This window comes from Rosa chinensis, chromosome 3 (genome assembly GCF_002994745.2).
Source record: "Rosa chinensis cultivar Old Blush chromosome 3, RchiOBHm-V2, whole genome shotgun sequence".
Classification (NCBI taxonomy): domain Eukaryota; kingdom Viridiplantae; phylum Streptophyta; class Magnoliopsida; order Rosales; family Rosaceae; genus Rosa; species Rosa chinensis.
The window spans coordinates 26,249,347-26,272,644 of record NC_037090.1 but is presented as its reverse complement, the minus strand read 5'-3'; the positions used below and the strand labels follow the sequence as shown (position 1 = coordinate 26,272,644).

At 37.9% G+C, this 23,298-nt stretch overlaps 3 protein-coding genes across 3 annotated transcripts; 2 read left to right on the top strand and 1 right to left on the bottom strand.

Moving 5' to 3' along the window:
- Positions 1-12,448: 12,448 nt before the first annotated feature.
- Positions 12,449-14,856, top strand: LOC112191616 (cytochrome P450 93A3). Its single transcript, XM_024330999.2, has 2 exons — positions 12,449-13,556; positions 14,063-14,856. Exons 1-2 carry the CDS (start codon positions 12,642-12,644, stop codon positions 14,693-14,695), a joined length of 1,548 nt encoding a protein of 515 aa, XP_024186767.1. The 5' UTR covers positions 12,449-12,641; the 3' UTR covers positions 14,696-14,856.
- Positions 14,857-17,145: 2,289 nt separating this feature from the next.
- LOC112192604 (protein ABHD18) lies at positions 17,146-21,804 on the top strand. Its single transcript, XM_024332404.2, has 5 exons — positions 17,146-17,867; positions 18,801-18,885; positions 18,987-19,156; positions 19,389-19,651; positions 20,394-21,804. The coding sequence occupies exons 1-5, from the start codon at positions 17,495-17,497 to the stop codon at positions 20,568-20,570; spliced, it is 1,068 nt and encodes a 355-aa protein (XP_024188172.1). The 5' UTR covers positions 17,146-17,494; the 3' UTR covers positions 20,571-21,804.
- A 167-nt stretch (positions 21,805-21,971) lies between these two features.
- Positions 21,972-23,298, bottom strand: LOC112192605 (polygalacturonase inhibitor). The gene is made up of 2 exons (XM_024332406.2): positions 22,717-23,298; positions 21,972-22,629 (listed from the first exon to the last, which is right to left on the bottom strand). Exons 1-2 carry the CDS (start codon positions 23,261-23,263, stop codon positions 22,178-22,180), a joined length of 999 nt encoding a protein of 332 aa, XP_024188174.1. The 5' UTR covers positions 23,264-23,298; the 3' UTR covers positions 21,972-22,177.

Below are 23,298 nucleotides of genomic sequence, written 5' to 3'. Positions count from 1 at the left end.
CCTATTAAAAACTATTAACAAAAGTTGTTGGGTCTAGTCAATGTGTTCGTATTACTATTTGCCAAAAAAATGTCATCCACCCGCGTATAACTAAAGATTAAAATATCGATTTTTATATGGCCAAATGATATAGGGCTTCAATGAGGCTTAAGAATTGTGGCCTCAAATCGTAAGTGTTATGCCATGTAAGCAAATACAAATTTTATTTTCAATTCCACATAATAATTTTTTTTTTTTTTGAGAGTGCCACATAATAAATCTTGGCATATCATACTATTGCAACACCAACTTTACACTTTTATATAATTTCCTTCTAGATGTTAGAGGGTGAATCAATTACATTAATAAATTAAATTAGGTGACGAAAAAAAAAAGATCAGCTATTAATTATGTATTAATTTAAGAGATATGTCTACAAATTCTTTGACAAATATTTTTCTTCATTTAATTAGATTCTTTCCTATAATTTTTCTTTCCAAATAGCATCAATACAGTCAAGAAATAGGCATTAACTTTTCTTTCTAAATATTGATTAATTTCATCCAAAAAAATAGCATTAATAAATTGAATTTGGAAAATACGTATGTCTAAATTAAGCGGTAAAAAAAAAATTCCAGCCATTTCAAACAAAAAATAATAAACTCAAATAGAACGGGTAAACCCTAGCTGCATAAAGAGAAAAAAAATGAACAAAAGAATATATATAAGGAGAGTGAAATTTGCACTTCCCAAATTGTAAACCACACTCCTACCTTATTTTTTATACTTTTATAATTTTCCTTCCATGTCTTTCCCATTCTACCCTTAGAATTCTGACTCACTCTCTCATCTACCTCTTTCTTTCATGGATGTTTCTACTTCTCTCCGCCATCTACATCTTCTCCATAGAGAACATAATATCTCAATTCCTAATCTCTAATTCTACCTCTAAATGAGATGGAGTCTTTTTAATTTGGAGTACTCACCACTTGCCAAGCCGAGGTGGCGATCAGAGGCCATGTGTGCCACCCAAGCATGGATTTCATGACCCCGAGAAAGCTCACATTTGATCAAGTGGAGTTGGAGTCCAACAATCAAAGTAGCAGCATCAAGAAAGTGGGTTCTGGTGGTAAGAAGAAGATGTGTACTGCTGGGTTTAATCTTAACTTGAGTGCATTGAAGAACAAGAAGTGGAAAAGCAAGAAGAACAAGATGGCATTGGTACCTAATGTCTCTTCAACTCCTATATATTAAGGGTAATTGTTACTCCATTGCCTCGATCAAAGGTACTGCAATTTTTCCTGGGTTTTGTAGATCTCTACTTTAGTTTTGTTTATTTGTATTATTTCAATAAATTGAGCTCTTTTTAGAAGAAATAATCTGAATTGTTCAGAGGTTATTACATCACTGGATTTGAGATTAGACCCATTAGATTTTATATGAACAATAAGGATTCAGGGAGTTCCATAAAGAGGGATGAGAAGCTTTTTCAAAATTAGAGTTTTAATGAATTCAGTAACTGATAGTCTTCGGTTTGATCTGTTATTGGTTTCTTAACTGTAAATGTGTTTGGTTCAAGTATGGAATAAGGGCAAAATCATGTATGGAAGAATCGAGAGAATCATCAGTTAGATTCTATAAATGCGGCGAGCAAGGGCTAGCTTCTGCAAATCTCGAGTCTCAACCAAAATGGATTTCTGCTTTCTGGGGAGGAACATTGGTTAACCAAATAGTATAAATAACTTTAAGGGTAATATTATTGAAAAATCACATGCCACAAAGATGAGGAAAATATTAAAAAATATAGAGGGAGTGTGGTTTACAATTTGGGGAGTGCAAATTTCACCCCTCCATATATAATCATATGAATATTTATTTTTCACATTATATTTTTAAAATTTAAAGGAACCCAAAAAAGGTTTAATTCATATACATGTGTTATACAAATCTATTGATCAAGTGTATGTGCAAATCTATTGGCTGAATTACATGAAATTTTTTTCTATTCTTGATTGAAGAAAAAAAAAATTATTGTTTAAATCTAAGCATGAGTGTAATGAAAAAAAAAAAACCAAAATAATTTTTGTTTAGAAGAAAGCAAAATAACTTGGATTCATTAGATTTTGGAAGGATAAAATTGTCTTTTTCTCAAGAATTACATGTCATGATTTGACAAATAGGTGATTTGTGTAGGTGACATGTTATGACATGACATCTGTACTTACATAAGCATTTGCAAGCATAATTAGCTATAATGAGCTACGCTCATGCTACCGCCAGCCGTACCAACCCCCGCCAAAGGAGTGACCTACGGGAACACAGCCAAGCAGGCTACTGCCTGAGCCCCAGCTTACCCCCAGATCACCACTGACGCGCCGCCATGCCCATGCGCCGCGCCAAGACAGCATCAGAAGCTCCAGAAGCTGGGGACTGAAGCATATCAGTCCCACATCGAAAACATGGAGAAGATCAACTCCCTCCTCACCTATAAAAGGTTCTCTCCTCTCTCCTTATTAATTACCCATTTACTACTTACCTACTGTTACTTTGTCAACATAAATACATTGACTGACTTAGGCATCGAAGAAGAGAAGACCGCCCAACGCGGTCTCCCTCTGACGCCCTGTGTATTTTACTTGACAGGTAGCGGAAGCTCTGAAAATATCACAAGTCGCGATCTGCCCATCGGATCAGCGTTAACCAAGGTTTAGCTACCACTGAATCTTAGACATTAATAACATCTAAGATTGAGGCCACAAATCTTAGGCCTCATTGAGACAACAAATCATTTTTCTTTTTATATATTTATCAAAACTTTGAAAAAATGAGATTTCAGAAATATCGAAAATATTATGAAAAAGAAATTTCTTACCATAATCAAATTATTAGATTTACATATAAATATATATGAATGTCAACTTCATCTACATCCAAAAAGAGACTGTATGTGGTTTAAAAGTCGCACGCTAGTCTACGGAAATACAACAATCAAACAAAGACATATGAATATAGTACGGATGAATCCAATTGAATAACTGGTCATGTACTTCTCCACATTGATTATATCCATAAGTGTCATAGCCAAATTGATTGTTGACTTCATTATAGGTGGTATTTGAGGTCTCACTGCGCTCTGTGCCTAAACTGATAGAGTCAAAACTTAAGGCAACTGTAACAACATCAGATGTGGTACTTTGATCATCAGTTGCATTTCTAGTCCTCCTCCCATAAACAATATTCTCTTGAGCACCATGACCAATTGTTCTAACTCCGTGGTCTTCATCTTAGGTGGCATGATCAATATAATCAATATAATTGAGAAAGATGAAGTGAGTGAGTTCTTTTTGAAACATCGCTCAATCAAGTTTGTTTTCTTTCGTTGAAATTGCTCCATCATGATTTCTCCTCACCCGGATTTGCCTTGACATGATTTTTTCTCACCTGGATTGGCCTTGAGGGGAGTACTCCTTATCCATATTCGCTTTGAGGAGATTACTCCTCACCCATATTCGCCTTAAGGGGATTTCTCCTCACACAAGTCCACCTTTTGGGAATTACTACTCCTCACCAAAACTACTCTTCTTCCTTATGAAGTATGTCTACTTACTTAGGAGTTAGGACAAGAGTTTGTCACGTCATAGTACTGTATCACAGAGGTATCAACAAAATATATTTTAACTAAATTTTGTCCCAAATCATCCTCAGGATCCGAGCCCGCCATATCACACTACATCAACATAACATACTTTCACTAATTTTGTCCCAAATCACCATCTGGGCCCGGGCTCACCACATCACACTGTAATAAAACTGTATCAAAATTGTACCAAACATGCATTTTCACTCAAATTTTGTCTCATATCACCCTGGAGGCCCGGGAAACCATCAATGTTATATCACACTTGTATCAAAGCTGTACCAAATGTATATCACAAAAACACATTTTCACTCAATTTTTCACAAAATCACCCTTGGGACTGGGGTCATGACATCATGTTGTTTCAAAGTTGTATCACACCTAATCAAGGTTGTATCACCAAAATACATTTTCACACAATTTTGTCCCAAATCACTCTTGGGTTCCAAACATGCCACGTCATGCTCTATCAAAGCTGTATGACACATGTATCAAAGTTGTATCAAACATATATCACACCAACACATTTTCAATCAATTTTGCACCAAATCACCCTTGGAACTCCGGCCCGCCACGTCATGTTGTATCAAACTTATATCACATATATTTTTACTCAAATTTTATACCATATCACCGTCGAGACTCGGGTTCACCACATCATTCTGTATTACACATGTATCAAAACTTATATTACAAAACTAAAATTTCACTCAATTTTGTACCAAATCACCCTCAGAACTCGGGCCTCCATGTCATGTTATATCAAAGATGTATCACACATGTGTCAAAGCTATAACACACCTGTATCACCAAAATACATTTTCATTCAATTTTGCAGCAATTCACCTTCGAGATCTGGACTTGCCACATCATGCTGTATCAAAGCTGTATCACACATGTATCAAACATGTATTGCACAAATACATTTTCACTACACCAAATCACCCTCGGAACTCGGGTCTGTCATGTCATGTTGTATCACACATGTATTAAACATGCATTATAAAAACACATTTTCGCTCAATTTTGCATCAAATCACCTTGGGGATTCGGGTCGTCACGTCATGTTGTATCAAATTAAGTTGTATCATTAAAGCTGTATCAAATATGTATCATCTAAACACATTTTCACTCAAATTTTGTTTCATATCACCCTCGTGCTTGGGCCTACCACGTCATGTTTTATCAAAGTTGTATCATGACGAATTGAAACCCAATTATATACATTAGCTTAACATGCATGAGCATGACCATCAATTTCTATAAGCTTAAAGACATGAATTGCATAATCTTTAACAAATTATACAAGAACAACAAGGACGAGCTTTAAATTATGTATCCAATAGTAAATTTTTATATAGGCATATCCACTGTACAATATATGCATTATAGGCATAACATTGTATATACACTACACAAACACTTTACCGTGTCAACTTATTGAGATATTCAGCATAAAAGGTTCCGGCTCTTCTAAAGTGAGAATTCTGTGAATTTACTTCAATTTCATAAAATCAGGATTCTCTATTTAATCTAAGGATTATGAAAATTGACACATCACTTTGTCATCAATTTTTAATTTTTAGTCTAAACTACTGTTACCTTAAAAAAAAAAAAAAAAATCTGAGATTTCTCGTCAATGTTCTACCCTGCGTCAAGTTCCTTTAACGTGCAAGGATACTTCTTCATTTTATAGTTTAAAGAGTGAATTTGATCAATCCTAAATTAAGAACCGAGTTTGGTCAAAATAATTAGTCATATAGGGAATAGCTTACAATCATCGTTAAAGAAGCCTTCATGAATCAACTTTGGGATACACAATTTCAACACCAAAGTTGCAACTGCTGCAGGCCAAAAGGCAACCACCATCGTAATCTTCATTTTTCTTGCCACTTCCAGTGCCTACTCACAACTCTCATCAGCAATTAGGCAACTGATTTTTCCTCCTTCCCCTTGGTTGATTTTCTCAATGAGCTCCTCCAACTTTTGGACATGAATTCTTGCATTACTTTAGGTAACCAACGTATCAAATTCTTATCCTCCCTGGGTTCTAGCCCATCTGGAATTGCAACCAACACTACTAGAATTATACTCATAGACATCATGACAATTAAATCGGTGAGAAATACACGTGATGTAAAACAATGTCATTAACATCGATTCCTCAAAAACCGATTTGTATACATATAACTGACATCGCTTTTTACTGTTGACCGATGTCTATATTTTCATTCTAAAATTTTCAAAAACGCGCTGAAAGACTAAGTTAAAAATTTTCAGGAACGCGGGGAACAAAATTTTCATTCCCCACACTTATTATTTTTCCAACTCACTAATTCCCCGAACCCTAGCCCTCTCCTCCTTCCTCTCCCATTCTCTTTCCACTGCCACCACCACGTACCTTTCCTCCACTCACTCCCGCTACTATCTCTCTCTCTCTCATTGACTGCCTCCGCCCCCTTGCCGGCGCCATCACCTCCATGAGCAAGCTCTCTCTCTCTCTCTCTCTCTCTCTCTCTCTCTCTCGGATCTCGGAAGACTGAAAGAAGGCAAAGAACCCTTCTCTCAATCTCTCTCTCAATTGGGGAAATCTATTGCTTCTATGAACCAATCCTTCTCTCAACCTGTCAGTCTAATATCAGATATCGATGGATGCTGTGAGGGTTGAACGCAAAGATTTTCACCGACGGCTACTTCTCCTTGTACCCCTGCAAGCTCGAAGAGGTCAACATCGAGTGCGGTGAGATCTCAAAATTTCCAGATCTCAAATCAGGCAGCTGTTCCAGTCTCACGCTGAAGAAGGTAATTTTATACATCGAGGTGAGGAATCTTGTTTCATCACTTGTCTCCTTAAAATTTGTATGGGTTTTCTTAAATTTGACTTCTTTATACTTTAGCTATCCATGTAATTGGCTCTTCATAGCTGCTTCAATATATTCTCAATTAATCATTCATCCCTTTGTTGCAAGACGCATCTACTTGAGTTTTGATAAGAACCCATATAGAGCTCACATTGTACTAGTTGCTATATTCTATCCATGGCAGCGGTCTCTCTCTTTTCCTCTGCGACTAGTCTTCCCACCCTTTGAAGCTCGCTATCACCGCCATTGCCTCGAACCAAAGAAGCTTTCTGTACCCTGTAAGTGAAACCTACTATGCTTTTTTGTTACCAGCCAATTTCTCCACAAATTGTAATCTGATATGTTTGTCCTGGTTTTGTGCATGTAAACGTGTTGCATATCTCATATCCACGAACACCCGGTAGAACTCGTTTTCTGAATAAGTGTTCAGTTTCAACAAGCTTTTCTGTACAAGCTTCCTTGTCAGAGAATAACGATAGATTTAAAGTGGAATACACTCCTTGGATGATTGTTGGATTAGGTAACCTTGGAAATAAGTACCATGGAACTAGGCACAACGTAAATTTGCTCATGTATTTATTTGTTTAGTTATTTTTCGATTATGTGCTATGCAAAGACTAAGCTTTTTCATGTGGTTTTTGCATCTCAAGTTGGTATTGAAATGATAGATAGTATTTCCAAAATGCAGGGCATTGTGATGAATACAATTAAGTCAAAGGCACTAGTTGGAATAGGTCAGTCTTCAGTCCTTGTAACTTTTATTTTCATACTCTTATACGTGTTGGTGTTCATTCAGATTTGTTGGTGTGATCAGTACAGGTTCCATTGGAGAGGTACCAATTTTGGTGGTGAAGCCTCAAGCTTACATGAATTATAGTGTGGAAGCAGTGTGTTCTCATCATCTTTGTTTGCTATCTTGAGTTAATATAGGTTCATTTTGGTGTTATATACGTTTGATCGTGTCTTATTACTTTATACCTGAAACTCTGGAACATCCCAAAGGAAATAACTGGGTTTACTTGACATATTATTAGAGTTAGAGTCTTAAATTGTTGTTGCAGTAAATGGTATGACTCAGTAAACTTGAAAATGGCCCCTTATTGCAATGATTATTTCTATTTTCCTCAATGCCATAATCGGTCTTTGGTTACCAACAATGGGTTAGTAGAAATAGTCAACCCCATGGTTTGTTCAGTTGTCGTTGGTTGATAGATTAACTTCACTTCCTTTAACGGCTGCAGGTATAGTCTCCCTGCTTGGTTTTAAACTTTCAATGCCTGATGAGCAACCAATTATTTGCTGAAGGATATTGTATAAAATCCTAGTGAATTCTGTTACTCATATATCTTCTATCAAAATGTTACTCAATTGTTTTATTTGGAAAGGCAAAAACTGATTGCGGCGTAGAGTTGCTTGTAGTGTGTGTTGAGGAAATTTTTGAAGGCATTTCAACTAATTCTTGTGAGTCATGCACTTTCCAACTCATAAGTGCATATTCTTTGCAGTAATCGACTTTGACAATACTGATACCGCTTGGAGAAAATATGACTCAAGTAAGGATCTCTATCACTAGAAGTAAGTTTCAGCATTTGGGTTAATAATTATCACATATGTCTGAATAAACAGAAGTTATTAAGAGATTTGATGGAGCTGATTCTTTGTTGTGGACTGCATAATCAGGTGAGCATTCCAAATGCAAGCAATGTTTGCTCAGGTTTTGATGATTCGTTTAGGTGGTCTTTCTTTGATTTGAATGTAATTCATGATGACCACAAAGATAGAACAGTAACAGTGCTACAAGCTGATTTTGTGAGTACCAATGCTCCTGCTTTTCTTCTAATTTTGTAATTATTAATTTCATAAGTTCAACCGGACTTCTGTCTGATCCAATTTTCTTGTGCAGTATCATGCCAATGAGTTGTTATTACTGACAGATAAGCAAATAGTTGCCAAGGTGACATCTTACCTATCAAAGTGCATCAAGGACTTCGAGAATGCTACTGTGATAAATAATGAGATTGGAAGATTTCCAAAATCCCTGACTCATTTCTTTCCAGGTATCAAACTTCATTGCATGATCTATGGCATCTTTTTATTGGACCTTGATTGTTTAGGCTACCACATCGATATAATACCACATCGATTTAGTATGGTAATGTCTTTCTAATTCAATAATGTGAATACATAGGGTGTACCTAAACAACCGGGTGGAATTGAATGTGGCTATTATGTAATGAGATACATAAAAGAGATTATAAATGATGACATGTTTTCGTTTCCGACTAAGGTATATGCATTATAGTTGATATAAATTTTAGTTTAATTATAAATAGCGCGTTTACCCTATGACTATGACTTACGTTATGAAATACATTCTTAGTGGGCAACAAAGACTCGGAAATGATACACCCAACAGCAACTTGATGAGGTGTGCATTGAGGTGGCTGACTATTTGTAAACTTTGCTATAGATGCTGACTATTTGCAAACTTTGCTATAGATGCTGACTAGCAAAGTGATTTTGAGCAAGGCTAGCTAGATTTTTTGTGAACCATTTTGGAGTAGTACGTTGTACTGTTGCAGCAACTGTGAACAAAACTACATGTACACTTATTGCAATGGTATGTTTTAGGCTAGCCTTGAAGTAGGTTGAGGTCTTTTTGCCTATTTTTTGAACTATTAACATCTTTGATGTTGGATACAAATTAATGCAATGCCCCATATTCAAATTATTTGGGATTTCATGTTGTCAAATGTGAATTAGATCGATTTTGTAGCAGCAATTACAAAGTTAGTGGACATCATGCTCATGTAAAGGACATGATGTATATACGTCTATTTCAAATCAGTATTAAACTTCAAAAACAATGTCATTAAAGAGATGATACATCAGATTATAAACAAAAATCGATGTCTCTTTCTTCAATGCACATCGAGTTATTAAGTAAGAAGCGATGTATCATAACCCATTGGATATTGACTTTTTAAGTAAGAAACGATGTAACACAACCTAATGGACATCGACTTATTAAGTAAGAAACGATGGAAAACAACGCAATGGACATCGACATTGTGTAAGAAACGATGTAAAACAAATCAATGGACATCAATTTATTAAATGAAAAACGATGTCTAGTATAAGTATGAACATCGGTGCCAACCTCAAAAACTGATGTTTAATAGAAAAATGGACATCGCTTCATAAAAGGAAACGATATTTAATAGATTAATGAACATCGGTCGCGTAATACAAAAGAATGTAGATTCAATCTTAAATAGTGTGATATATGGCAAGTACCCGTAAAGCTTATAAACAATAGGAAACTTGGAAAACACCGATGTGTAAGAGAATATAACACATCGTTTCTAGAATGAGTAACGATGTTAAAATGAATACTAGTGCTGTTGGACCTATATTTCATTAAGCATTAAATGCATAAATATGAAGGTTTAATAATATCTAAAAACACCACTTTGTGATCATAATAGCAGTTCAACATTGATTCTGGAACATAATCCGATGTTTATTCTAATATGGGACATCGGTTTTTAACCGATGTCTATTTTTTTACGATCTTTTACATCACCCACTAACACATGGGTACAAATTTTTTTTACATCGGTTTCTGGCCGATTATATGAGGAAAATTCTAGTAGTGCAGATACATATGATCATCCCCTATGTGACTTTCATTAGCCATGTAATTAATGAGAACCTGATAGTTTCTATGCCATCTTGTAATCATGGGCAAGTTTTCATGGAAACATAGAGAAACATCACCGCAGCAAGAAGTGAATTTTGGGGTTGAGACTACGCATAGAAGAAAGACAGTACGTGAAGGGATATAACTCTTTTTTTTTTTTTTCCTGCTGAAGTTAAAGATAATTAACTGCAGAGTTAACCGTGGTTTAGACTAAAAATAAAAAATTCATGAAAGAGTGATGTGTCAATTTTCATGACCTTTATATTAGATTAGATAGAGAGTTCAGATTTTATGAAATTGAAGTAAATTCACAGACTTCTCACTTTAGAGGAGCCGGATCCTGTTCTTAAAACTCTTAAAAATGAACTTCACAATACAATTTCGCTTCACCAGCTTACCTCTAGAAAAGTAAGTTAAAACCATTCTGAAAAAACCGAACTTCGTAATTAGCAAAAATTAAAGACCATGAAAAACTGAAGTTCATCCCGAAAGCCCAGCCCAGCCCAGCCCAAAGCTAAGTGAAAAGGCAAAAGGAGAACTGGGCCAAAACTAGGCCCAGATCACTAGGTTGCACAGAACCCAGCAAGGCAGAGGCCGAAGCCCACTGCCACTATCCACCTTCCTCCCACCAGCCGGACCAGACCAGCCTTCCCGGAAGGCAGCCCCACCATTCACCGTTCCGGCGGCCTCCACCGCTCCTCCACCATCGCTGGGTCCTCCTAGAGGCCGACTCGAGCGCCTGTTGCAAAAAAGACGATCAAACGTCGCCGACTAAACTGCACCCGCTTTGCCGAAGAACTGGCTTGGATCAAAATCCGAAATAGCCCAAGAAAGAAGCCGCTGTAGTTGCCTCTACAAGTCCGACAACACAAAAGCTACCCACTCGAGCTCGCACCCTCAACCGCCGCTAACACTGCCACGATCGGAGCCTCCACTGCCTCAGACTGAAAGCCGAGCCCTACAACGGAACACCAACGTCGCCAGACGCACTGCCTCTCCACACCCCCGTCGTCACCGTCCCGCCACTACACGATCCGGGGACCGGAAGGTCACCACCGCTGCCACATGAAACCCTAGGGTTTCACCTCTCGAGGTTGCTCCGTAAACTGCGGAGACCTCCCCGATTCATATTTTTAATATTTAAATGCACGAGTTACCTTCGTTACACGCCTGTGGTTTAAAAGAGACTTCTTGAGCTTAATTTTGATCTAAAATGCTTAAATTCATACATCTTCAACAACATTACCATCTGCCGGCCAACATGTCTCAGTAGAACTAATGAGCTTAACACCGACCTTACACTATGATCCAACAAGAAGTGAACAAGTTTGACCCCAGTTTTGTAGAGCCCTCAGTTCTGTAGCTAAACCAGAAGAGTGCGTTTGAGCACCATAATACGTCTAGCTTGAGTAGCTTCAATCCCAACTTATATTTCAAGAAGAGTATTACAAAGCCAACAGATACAGGAGACAGGATATTGGGAAACATGTTAAGCAGTACAGTGTTCAGCTCAACCAAAAAGTATTGCACGAGAAAATACTATGATAGGGCATAACAGCTATACAAAAAACCAAGGGGTAGTCTAATTCTCACTCAGTCACTCATATTTTTTGTCATCTGGGCTTCTATTCAGTACAATATTATTCTAAAATTAAAATGTAATCTTATACACTTCAGGATGATCGACAAACTGAGAGTGAAAAATATATACAAAAACAAGGCCAATTTTTGGTAAAAGTTGGTTTCTTAATAATAGCACAAATAAATGAATAACTACATACATGTATGGTAGAAAAATTGCTTTTCGAAAGAAAATTTGCAGTACTACTTGATGAGAGCAATGTCAAAAAATTCTGTAGCCTATAATGATGTTGGCCGGCTTCGGATCAACCAACAACAAATGGTGTATGTCTTTGACCTGATCGATCAGCAACAATTGCAAAAATGACCAAATGCTTAGTTGCTTGCTTCTAAAATCTAGGGGATAATGCAAGGAAGCTAGGACAAGGAATATGAAACAGAAACTTAAATTTAAATAGCCTGTTCTAAGCCTTTTAATAATTGAAACAAATAAGTTAGGACAAGGGATAATGTCGAGAAAAAAGATATTATAACATGCATTTGGATTGCTATTTGAACTCCCATGACAGACGGCTGCTGACCCAGTCTCTGCTCTTCACCCTCAAAACATTACATCAAGCTTAATTTCTAAATCAGTTGATTAGCCATACCAAGCAACCAACAATTTAAAATGCAAACCAAAAAAGCTGTCTTAATCAAATGAACATCTTCCCTGATGCTCGCTTTTTATAAAATGTCTTAAGAGAATGGATGTAACTCTCAGAGTATGCAAAGTTCAATTCCTGAGGAATTGAATTTCTGCAAAAATAAAGTGCTTGATATTCTTATATAGCACCCCAAAAACCACATATTTTTCTTTCATTATTACAAACATTCAACAATGGAAACAGAGTTCCAAGGCTACATCATACTCTTCCTTGTTTGGCTAGTGTCCACAATCCTTGTCCGAACCATATTGGCCAAATTTCGGACCAATTCTCGCCTTCCACCAAGTCCAATGGCCTTACCAATCATTGGACACCTTCACCTCCTTGCCCCAATACCTCACCAAGCTCTTCACAAGCTATCAAACCGCCTTGGACCTTTAGTTCACATCTTTCTTGGATCTGTCCCTTGTGTAGTTGTTTCCTCCCCGGAAATGGCGAAAGAGTTCCTCAAGACTCATGAAGCTTCCTTCTCCAACAGACCACACATGGCTGCTGTTGACTATCTCACATATGGGTCAGCTGATTTTTCGTTTGCACCTTATGGACCCTACTGGAAATTCATGAAAAAACTCTGCATGTCTGAACTTCTCGGTGGAAGAACACTTGATCAGCTCCTTCCAGTGAGGCGTGAAGAGCTGGCGAGCTTCATAGATTTGATGCTAAACAAGGCCAAGTCAAATGAGGCAGTTGATCTTGGAGCTGAGCTTATGAATGTAACCAACAATATCATATCAAGAATGCTTATGGGGCAGAGTTGTTCTGCGGACGAAAAAGAGGCTGATGAGGTCAGGAAGTTGGTCAAAGCTGTTGCTGAGCTTACAGGGAAGTTCAATTTGTCGGACTTCATTTGGTTTTGTAAGAACTTGGATTTGCAGGGATTTGGGAAAAGGCTTAAGGAAGTGCGTGACCAGTTCGACACTATGATGCAGAGGATCATAAAGGAGCACCAAGAGGCACGAAAGAAGAGGAAGGAAGTGGGTGAAAGTGATGATGATGTTAAAGATTTGCTTGACATTTTATTTGATATATCTGAAGATGAGACCTCAGAGATAAGACTGACCAGAGAAAACATAAAGGCCTTCATCCTGGTACATTATTCTTCTTACCACAATACTCTCAGTGCGCAATGTTTGTTGCTAATTCACTGATATGAGAACTAATCCCTCTATGCACATTACAAGAAAAGCTGTTAATTCGTTCATGATCTAGAATTTGTTGAATGACAACTAGAAACTAAAACTTTGAGGTCACTGCAGAAATGCATGTTAAAAATATGAAACAGTAAATACTTTTGGCCTGCAAACACTAATATAGTAATATTCTGTGGATGACTAATTTACTGATAATATCAAAAAAAAGATCTGGATATTTTGATAGCTTCAATGTGTCAGTTATATATAAGGCATCTCTCATAATATGCATGTGGTATCTCATTGTCATATGTAGCAGATCTTATATGCATAGCGTGAAACAAAGGTTACATCTTATATACCAGGCATAAATAAATATTTACTACTCGGAAATGATTACTAAATGTTATGAGTACAAATCAAGCTAGTCATGTTTATCAGTTTTCCCTGGATATTCATCACAGGACATATTTGCTGCTGGTACCGACACATCTGCAATTACAACAGAATGGGCACTAGCAGAGCTAATCAACCACCCAGATGTGATGAACAAAGCAAGACAAGAAATCGATACCATAGTCGGGAACAACAGATTAGTAAAAGAATCAGACATTGCAAACCTTCCTTACCTGCAAGCTATAGTGAAAGAGACACTAAGACTTCATCCAACAGGCCCATTAATTGTGAGAGAGTCAACTGAACCCTGCTCAATTGGGGGCTATGAGATTCCAGCAAAAACCAGATTATTTGTCAATGTGTGGGCTGTCAACAGAGACCCCAATCACTGGGAGAAGCCTCTGGAGTTTGAGCCAGAGAGGTTTACACGCAATGAAGGTGATGGGAAGAGCCAACTAGATGTGAGAGGACAACATTTTCATTTGTTGCCATTTGGTAGTGGAAGAAGAGGTTGTCCTGGGACCTCACTTGCACTGCAGGTTGTGCAGACAATGCTCGCAGCTATGATTCAGTGCTTTGAATGGAAGGTACCTAATGGTACAGTTGACATGGAAGAGGGCCCTGGATTAACGCTTCCAAGGGCTCATCCCTTGGTTTGTGTTCCAGTTGCCAGGCTCAATCCTTTTCCATCTTTCGAATAAACGTAAAGAATGAGCAATTGATTATGCTATATCAAAAAGGTGTGTACTGGGGAGTCTGGTAAGGACAGTGATACATCTTTGAGGGAGGAAGAGCTATAATGTTTTACAAGCTTAACCTAATGAGGAATTTGTTGCTAAATGTTTCTCCATCATCACTTTCATGAGTGTGTTTTGCAACCTAATTATTTCTTTTTTCTTTTTTCTTTTTTCTTCAATATAGAGCAGTCTTTCATGTGATATATACCCATTTATATTTTCATTGACATAATACAAAACAGTATGATATCCTGCAAGATCTCAGTACATTGACTACATTGTAGACAACTTCAATTCTGGGGATGCCAATTTCCAATACCTTTACATCATATGACCGCCACTGAGGACACGCTATATCAATCTAATGCAAATTGCAATCAAAATTTTCTGAGTCACTGGAGAAATTGTGTTAAATTGAACTAAATAGACCAATTGCATTCTTAGCCATACGTTTCTTTTCAAGCCAGTACTTAGTTCAAAGTTTCCAAATTCTAAGCATACTCCAAAGGAAGTTATTATAATCATACTATTAAGAAATACCACATGATCATTTTTTGGTTGGTATTACAGTTCATGCATGTTATATGTACAGATATTCTAGCTGATTCCTAATATGTAGTGTGAGAATGTCCTTGGTCTATATGCACATAATCACACACACACAGCAGAGATTTTGTATTTCATCTACCTACTGCAAGATTCCAGTAGGCCATACAAATATAATTATGAAACCAAATTGGCAATCAGAAATCACAAGCAGCTTTATCAGCTTAAGATTTATGTAGTAGAGACGCTCTCTAGCCTGTGGGGAAGATTATGTAAACGCTAATAATAAGTAATATCACTTTCAAACAAACCTAATACAAGATCATGACAAGTTATCTGAGAGGGCTATTTTTATGGGAAAAAATATTTTAACTGGGTTTTTTCGATGCTTGTCTGTAATTTTAGCAAATTCAGTTAAACTAGGAAATGCTAAAAGATGCAAATATCGACTCACATTAATTCCTGTGGCTCTCACAAATCACCTAACTCCGTCAGAAGCCATCAAAATCATGTAGGGACAGTAGGGCAGCTTCCAGTTCTCAGTTCTCTGTTTTCCTTTGATCGGTTCCTGGTTGCTATCACAAGCGATCAGGGCCATGAGTACAGTAGGTTAATATATGACTAGAAAATTAGAGAATGGAATCACAAATGGGAATACCCAGATACGATCAACTTATATTCAAGCGCAAAAAAAAAAAAAAAAAAGGTGCAAATGATTGCTAGGGAGACGATTTTGCTTTTTGTTTTTGTTTTTGGCCTTAATTGCCAACCACAACGATGATACTGGTGGTATTCCAAATTTCAAAACCAAAACGGGCCATAAGTTTTCATAGTATACATCTAGGTGTCGATTTTGGTGTGATTTTGTTCAGTCAAAAAATTAAGGTTAACGTCTATTAATGTAGCTAATCAAGACCACTCTTTTAGGTCACTTTTAATATGAGAATCTTACAAAGTTCAGTCAATTTAAAAATCATTTATCTACTTAATTAACCACTTTAACCATTTCAGTTCTATCCACCGGCACTTTATATTTATCTATCATATTGGATGACCAAATGATTACTAACATGGCTAAAATTTTGTATACTTTACTAATCAAAGAAGAATCAAAGGTTCCAATTGTTAAAATCCATTTTGTGATTATCAAATTGACATTAACCTTACTTTATTAACCTTAGAAGAGAACGCGCGTGTGTGTGTGTAAAGTGAGAAGTTTGTGTTGCGTAACTGTACATGTGTGACATACTTCTAGGGCAGTAAATAAGCTCTATACAGCTCAAGTTTGATTCGTATTCGACTCATTTTTAGCTTATTCGGCTTGTGTTTGTAAGATAAATGAGCTGAACTTTAGCTCAATTTGGTTGTCTTGGTTTCATGGTTATCATTATTATGAATTCATGATGTCATCTCCAGGGACTAGTTGCTTTAATTTCAATACTTTCTTGTTGTCAATGTAATGAGAAGATGCCCATGCATGTATACTAGTGGTTTTGGTATATGGTGTTGGAGGAGGTTAGTCTCTTCTTAAGTAAGGATGTATCGGAACTCCAGGAGTAAATTGATTGTCTATAGTCGAGAAGAAATGGTGATTCATGTTGTTTGAGTTGAGCCCCTATCAGCTCATGATATCTATAACCGCTGGTTCTACATTAGGAGTATGGGTATGTCATCTTCTCTAATTGGAGTAGCATGGATTTTACGAAATACACGTGATCGTAATCTTTTGGATTAATTAATTAAAAAAAAAAAAGCATAAAAATATAATGAAAAGTGGATAAAGCCTGAGGTGCCTCGTGGACCCAATCCAGCGTGTCGTTGTGAAGTTGTTATTCTGAAGCCCACAGTTTATTATGTTTGGTTGTTTCTGCTGCTATCAGTCTCTCCCCTTCTTTCGGTTTCATCATATTTTGGATCTCCCCTCGACTTTCTAACGACCCTCGTCTCCTCCTCCTCTCTCACCAACTTCACCCTTGATCTCTTCGCTATCCACCATGCCTCCATATCCCTAGTACCCATCTTTTCCAAACCATTCAAATTCTTTTCTATCCAATACATTGAGCAATTTTTCACAATTTCGATTTTTATTGCATACTTTGGATTACGGGTTTTCTTTCTCTGTTCCTAGGATATCGAATACCATCTGGGTTTTGTTCGAATCGATTCATTATTCTTGCAAGCTTTGTTTTTTGGGTCTGTGGGTTTTGTCTCAAAAACATGGCAGCGAAGCTGGGAATGCTCCATTATGTGTTGGACCATGTGTATGGTGCATTCATGCACAGAACCAAGATAAGCCCTCAGTTTTTTTCAAGAGGGTGGGGTGGCAAACAGCTTGAATTGCTGGAGAGGATGATTAACCAGCTATTTCCAGTGGCTGCAGCCCAGAATTGGCCGCCCATTTTGGTCCGGCCCACTTGGAAGACTGTTTGGGAGAGCAAGAACGCTTGTCTTCGAGAAGGGGTGTTCAGAACTCCTTGTGATGAGCAGCTTCTTAGTGCATTGCCTCCTGAGAGTCACAACGCGAGAGTTGCTTTTCTTGTTCCGAAATCGGTTCCCCCTCAGAAAATGGCTTGTGTGGTTCATCTTGCAGGTATCCGAATATTAATATGGTTTTCGGCTTTAGGAATTGATTGTGATTGGTAATTTGGATTAGTCTTTTGCTGATTGCACAATGTAGTATAGCAAATCATGATCTTTAACTAAAGAGAGATGGGCTTTACATAGATTGGTCTGATTCCTTGTCTATAGGAATATGAATTCTGAGTTTGGCTTATTGATGACCTATTTCGATTGAGACTTAAATTTTACTATTAGAAATTGAATGCTACAAAATTGAAATGAGACTCTGTAGCCTACATGTGTATTTGTTTTAAAGGGTCGATTTATAGTATAAATTGTTCTCCAGTTTTAGGAATCCATATTTTAAACTGTTCTTTTTCTTGAAAGATTGGTCACTTTAAACACTACTAAGCTGCACACAGGATCTTACAGGTTTCGTCCCCTTTCGGGAACAACTTTTACTAGCAGGGGCTAAGCCCGAAGCAAATATACTGAGAAAAGAAGATATCCTATGGTTGATTCTACGAAGAGTAGATTCGCTCTTTGTGCTATGGCTCGTCATGGTTTTGCAATATTCTTAATTTCTTCCTTCATCTGTTGGGATTGAATTTGGTTCTTGTTCAGGAACAAGGTATCAACTTGTTGGCGAAACAATGTGTTGTAGAATACTAACTTTGTTTTATAATTGAGCTGACTTTATAACTTTTGATTATTCATGCACTATCTATGGCCTTTTCTAGTGTGATTGATTTCCGACTTTTTTTAATAAATTGTTGTTCTTTGAGGTAGCCACTTTGTGATTAACTTACAAGAGATGCTGTAGTAACAAATACCATTTCAAACGCTTGATGTGATATATTGATAGTCATAAATTGCAACTTCCTGTGGAATTGTTTTGCAGTAACATTTAACTAAATCAATTACTTTACCTTTTGGATTTGAACATGTGATCTCGATTTTACAGGGACTGGGGATCATTCATTTGAACGAAGGTTACGACTTGGGGCACCATTATTGAAGGAAAACATTGCAACTATGGTGCTTGAGAGGTATGACTCAATTCAGCATTGTCAGAACCGTTGTAATTGAAATCAGGGTTTTACATGGTTACTATATGTTGTCTTTGATTGAGGTAGATATGTTATTGCAGCCCTTTCTATGGACAAAGACGTCCTATGATGCAGCGTGGTGCAAAGCTATTGTGTGTTAGTGACTTGCTTTTATTAGGAAAGGCAACCATTGAAGAAGCCCGCAGTCTTTTGCATTGGTTAGACTCTGAGGAAGGGTTTGGGAAGATGGGTGTTTGTGGACTTAGTATGGGTAAGACTCAACTAGATCCTTTGCCACTATATTATTATTAATTTACTTCTTTTTTTATTTTTCAAAATTTGAATTAGTTTTTTTTAGCTGTACTTATGATAAAAATGAAAGATTAGTTTAGAGTTGTTAAAGAAATTAAATGATTTAATGGTTTTATCCTGGAAGTGGAATCCTCACCCTAAATTTGATAAAATATTATTTTGACCCCATATGGTACTGCTATGAAATCCAGGAGGAGTACATGCTGCAATGGTTGGATCACTGCACCCTACACCTGTTGCAACTCTTCCTTTTCTATCTCCACACTCTGCTACTGTGGCATTCTGTGAGGGAATATTACAGCATGCTACTGCATGGGAGGCACTGAGAAAGGATCTTGCAGTAATGACTCTCGAGGAGGTCAGAGAACGAATGCGCAGTGTTTTGTCTCTCACAGATGTGACACGCTTTCCAATTCCAAAAAATCCCAATGCTGTGATATTTGTCTCTGCTACTGTAAGTATTGGATTTCAATATCAACTTACGAGTGTGTTGCAGAAATAATATGAGGAGCAGTTTCCTCCATTTCCTATTAACCCATTTTCATGGTTCTGTGGACAATTTCGCATTCTTCGTACAATTTTTTCTCTCATTTGGTGATAAGTAGATTATACATGCTGCTCCTAGCAGGAACTTGTTAGTATATATTAAATAAATATAAAGAAACTGAAGTATATTCTGAGCAGTAAGTAAATAAAAAGAAATTGTCGTTATGTACGGAAAAAAAATGAGTAAGCATCTTCCTCTTTCCTTTTGTTGTCCCATATATCCTTGTCAAAATGCAAAATGTTTCACTTGAAAATGTAAAGGCTCTGCAGTGCTCACTTAAGAGGCTTCTAGTTCATGCTGTTTCAAAACCTTTACATACACTGATATTGTAGACAAACTGACATGTTAAACAAGCTGTTTGTGTAGCTGGTGATAATGTGCCTTTGTGATAATGTAACAGTTGCTTAATCTCAAATCTCTGTGCGTGCGCGCGCGCTTTTGTTTTTTGTTTTGTGGCCTATGATGTTTGAACTACCATTCTATTGAAAGATCATTTTTTGTGTCTAAACTGGATTCCTCCTGATTCCGTGTGGAAGCCATCCTTTCTGGACAAATGCATATCATCACTACATTATTTATTGTTCTTTCATGTGCGTAGTGCAAAACTTAGCTTTAAAGCTTGTTTCCTTTAATTGTATTCATTTTGCAGGATGATGGGTACATCCCAAAACACTCTGTGCTAGAGCTTCAAAAAGCTTGGCCCGGTTCAGAAGTAAGATGGGTCACTGGTGGACATGTCTCATCTTTCCTTCTCCACAATGGCGAGTTCCGCAGGGCCATTGTTGATGGACTTGACAGATTAGAATGGAAGGAGTCTCCTTTGTGACATTGGCATCACATGTGAAGAAGTCCCTGTACTTGGTCTGAAATGGTAAATCTACACTACTAATTCTGACCATACTTGTAAAAATGGATATACTTGATGTCTGGAACACCTCCAAATGGAAAAGAGGGGGTATTTTATGAATCATCTATTGATGTTCTCTCATAAGATGTATTTCTTGTTGTACTCTAATCTGCAAGTTTACAATGATGCTGGTATGTAGAGATATTATCATTGAAAATTTATAATGTATATTTGAAAGCAATTAACATCCGAGTACTCAGATTGGCCTCGTTTATGATTCTACTTTTCCTCTCTCGCTGGGTTTTCTCTCAAACCCATTGAGAGTCGGTGGCTTCACTCCTTGCCCTTCCTGGGCAATTTTCCCTGGGTTCTATCCCAGATCTGAGGCTTCGTGCCTCTATTTTCGGCAATTTTCTCTTTTGTTTCCCTCCTTTGTTTGCTCTGTTTTATACTTCCTAGTCTTTGGTTTCCTTTTGTGTTTGTTTTCAGACCTGATTGATTTCACCCCAGTTCCTTCCAGTCCAAATTTCAACTTCTTTCTCCTCTCAAATCTTTGGCCACCTTTGATTGATGCTACCTCTAGAGCTTTTCCTTCTGCCATGGATTGTATATATGCTCCTCGGAGTACTGTTTTAAACGGGGCTTACCCGTTATGGCGCGTAAATCCGGTGAATACGGTCGTGCCTCAAGGGGGGACTGCACACTCTTTGTTTGTCTGTCCCTTTGATCCCTGTGTGGATCTCCTGTCTCTTTCTCTTGTTCTGGTTTCTTTGTCGGCAGAGGGCGATCTCCTCCTTGGAGATGATTTGGGTTTTGTGCCTCTATTTCTTGATTTTGGCTGGAATTTGGCTGGGTTTATCTCGATCGGCTCCGCCATCGGTGTGATGCTGTCCACATGTGTTGTGGGTATGAGTTGCTGGGTTGCGTTTCAGGTGGTGGTGTGTGTGGGCTCGCCTGGTTTGGGCCTTGGTTGTTTCCGTTTTCAGTGTGTGCTTCTTGCTCATATCTACGGGGCGGTGCAGATCTTTGCGGCGGCGCTGCTCTTCGCGACGGTGTTGCGTTGGATCTTCTACCGTTTTTCGGGTTGTAGTATAGTTTCTGGGCTCGTTTGTTGGGCCTTTGTTTCTGTTTTTTCTTGGTTGGCCCAATTTGGGTCTTTGTATTTTGTTTCTGTTTAATATAAGCTACTCTTTTCTGCCAAAAAAAAAAAAAAGATTGGCCTCGTTTATTCATTTTTATTATTATATTTGGTACTTAATTTAATTTAACTAGTTGAAGAATAATACATGCTTTTCTGTTTGTTTTTCTGTATCGAAAAAAGTGCAGTTTTTAGATCCATATTTCTTTACTTCACGAAGTGTCAACCTGAAACCCTTTTACTTTTGGTACAAGTCAACACAAGCACTTTAGAAGGTTCTGATTGAAATTAAATAAAGCTTTGTGCTGTCTTATAATCAACATGCGTTTGTTAAATTTCATGACCATTTTAAAGTAGGAAAATTATCAGCCAAAGCCGAGGGTTGCTTATTTGCATTAGGCACCTTTATTATTGAACACAGCTGCCAGATCTTTCATGCAGCGGGGCATTACTTGCAGCTTGGGAGTGGGGTACCGCAGAGACACCGGTTATGGAAATACGACGTGTTGTCGAAGTTCTGCAAGTTCCCACCCACCGGAATCTGACCACACAACCTGTTATAGCTCACATTGAAGAACTGCAACTTAACTTCAGTCAACTCCACCGGGATACTCCCTGTAAGCCTGTTGTGATTCAGATCTAGTAAAATCAGGCTGTTTGTGAACTCCGCCTTTGACAGATCAAATTCCAGCATGTTCCTGGACAAATCTACAATCTCGGTTGTCTTGTTCAACCCGAATAGGAAGGATGCATCACCTTCGAGCATGTTACGTGACAAGTCTATGCGATTGAAGTCCATTTTGCCCAATGAGGTTGGTATCTTGCCTGTGAGCTGGTTGTGGGAGAGGTAGAGATCTGGAATGACACCAACGAATTGTCCGAATGAGCTCGGAATATGACCTGTGATCGAACAAGGCATTAAATATAGACATTAACCGAAGAAATGTTGTTAAATGAGAATACACAAGTGAAGTTTCATTTTCTTACCCGTGAACTTGTTACGGTCTAGACGAAGAGAAGCCAAATTTGGTAGCTGAGAAAGTGAGCTGGGGATAGAGCCAGTGAGGTTGTTGTAGTAGAGTTCAAGGAAGGTCAGGTTCTTGAGTTGGCTGATGAAGTCCGGGACTGAGCCTGAGAGGTTGTTCCAGCCGAGTCTAAGCGTCTTGAGATGTTTGAGCTTGGCAATGGAGGGTTGGATAGGACCGGTTATATTTGGTTGCTTGCGAATCACGAGAGTTTTGAGGTATGGCAAATCACCAACTTGGGGAGGGATTTGGCCAGAGATTTGATCGTAGGATAAGATGGTGAGGGAGTTGATGCGGTTGGTGATGGGATCACATTCGACGTTGTTCCAGGTAGTACAGCAGTCGACGTCGGGGTTCCATGAAATTAAGATGTAGGGATTGTTGAAGGCTGTCTTGATTTCCAAGAGGACTTTCTTGTCCTGTGGATTGCAGAGTTCGGAGAGAGTTGGGATAAGAATGGTGCACAATAATAGAGTGAAGCAAAGGAGGGTGGAGAGCTTGAGGTCCATGATTTTGGGTTTTAGGTGAGAAGTGGGGATTCACT

Bases quoted from the DNA above. Each gene is read 5' to 3' on its own strand.
- LOC112191616 (XM_024330999.2), top strand. From the start codon at position 12,642: ATGGAAACAGAGTTCCAAGGCTACATCATACTCTTCCTTGTTTGGCTA. The intron at 13,557-14,062 runs GTACATTATTCT...TATTCATCACAG, and splicing joins ACATAAAGGCCTTCATCCTG to GACATATTTGCTGCTGGTAC.
- LOC112192604 (XM_024332404.2), top strand. From the start codon at position 17,495: ATGGCAGCGAAGCTGGGAATGCTCCATTATGTGTTGGACCATGTGTAT. The intron at 17,868-18,800 runs GTATCCGAATAT...TCGATTTTACAG, and splicing joins TTGTGTGGTTCATCTTGCAG to GGACTGGGGATCATTCATTT. The intron at 19,652-20,393 runs GTAAGTATTGGA...TTCATTTTGCAG, and splicing joins TGATATTTGTCTCTGCTACT to GATGATGGGTACATCCCAAA.
- LOC112192605 (XM_024332406.2), bottom strand. From the start codon at position 23,263: ATGGACCTCAAGCTCTCCACCCTCCTTTGCTTCACTCTATTATTGTGC. The intron at 22,630-22,716 runs GTAAGAAAATGA...GTTCGATCACAG, and splicing joins AGACCGTAACAAGTTCACGG to GTCATATTCCGAGCTCATTC.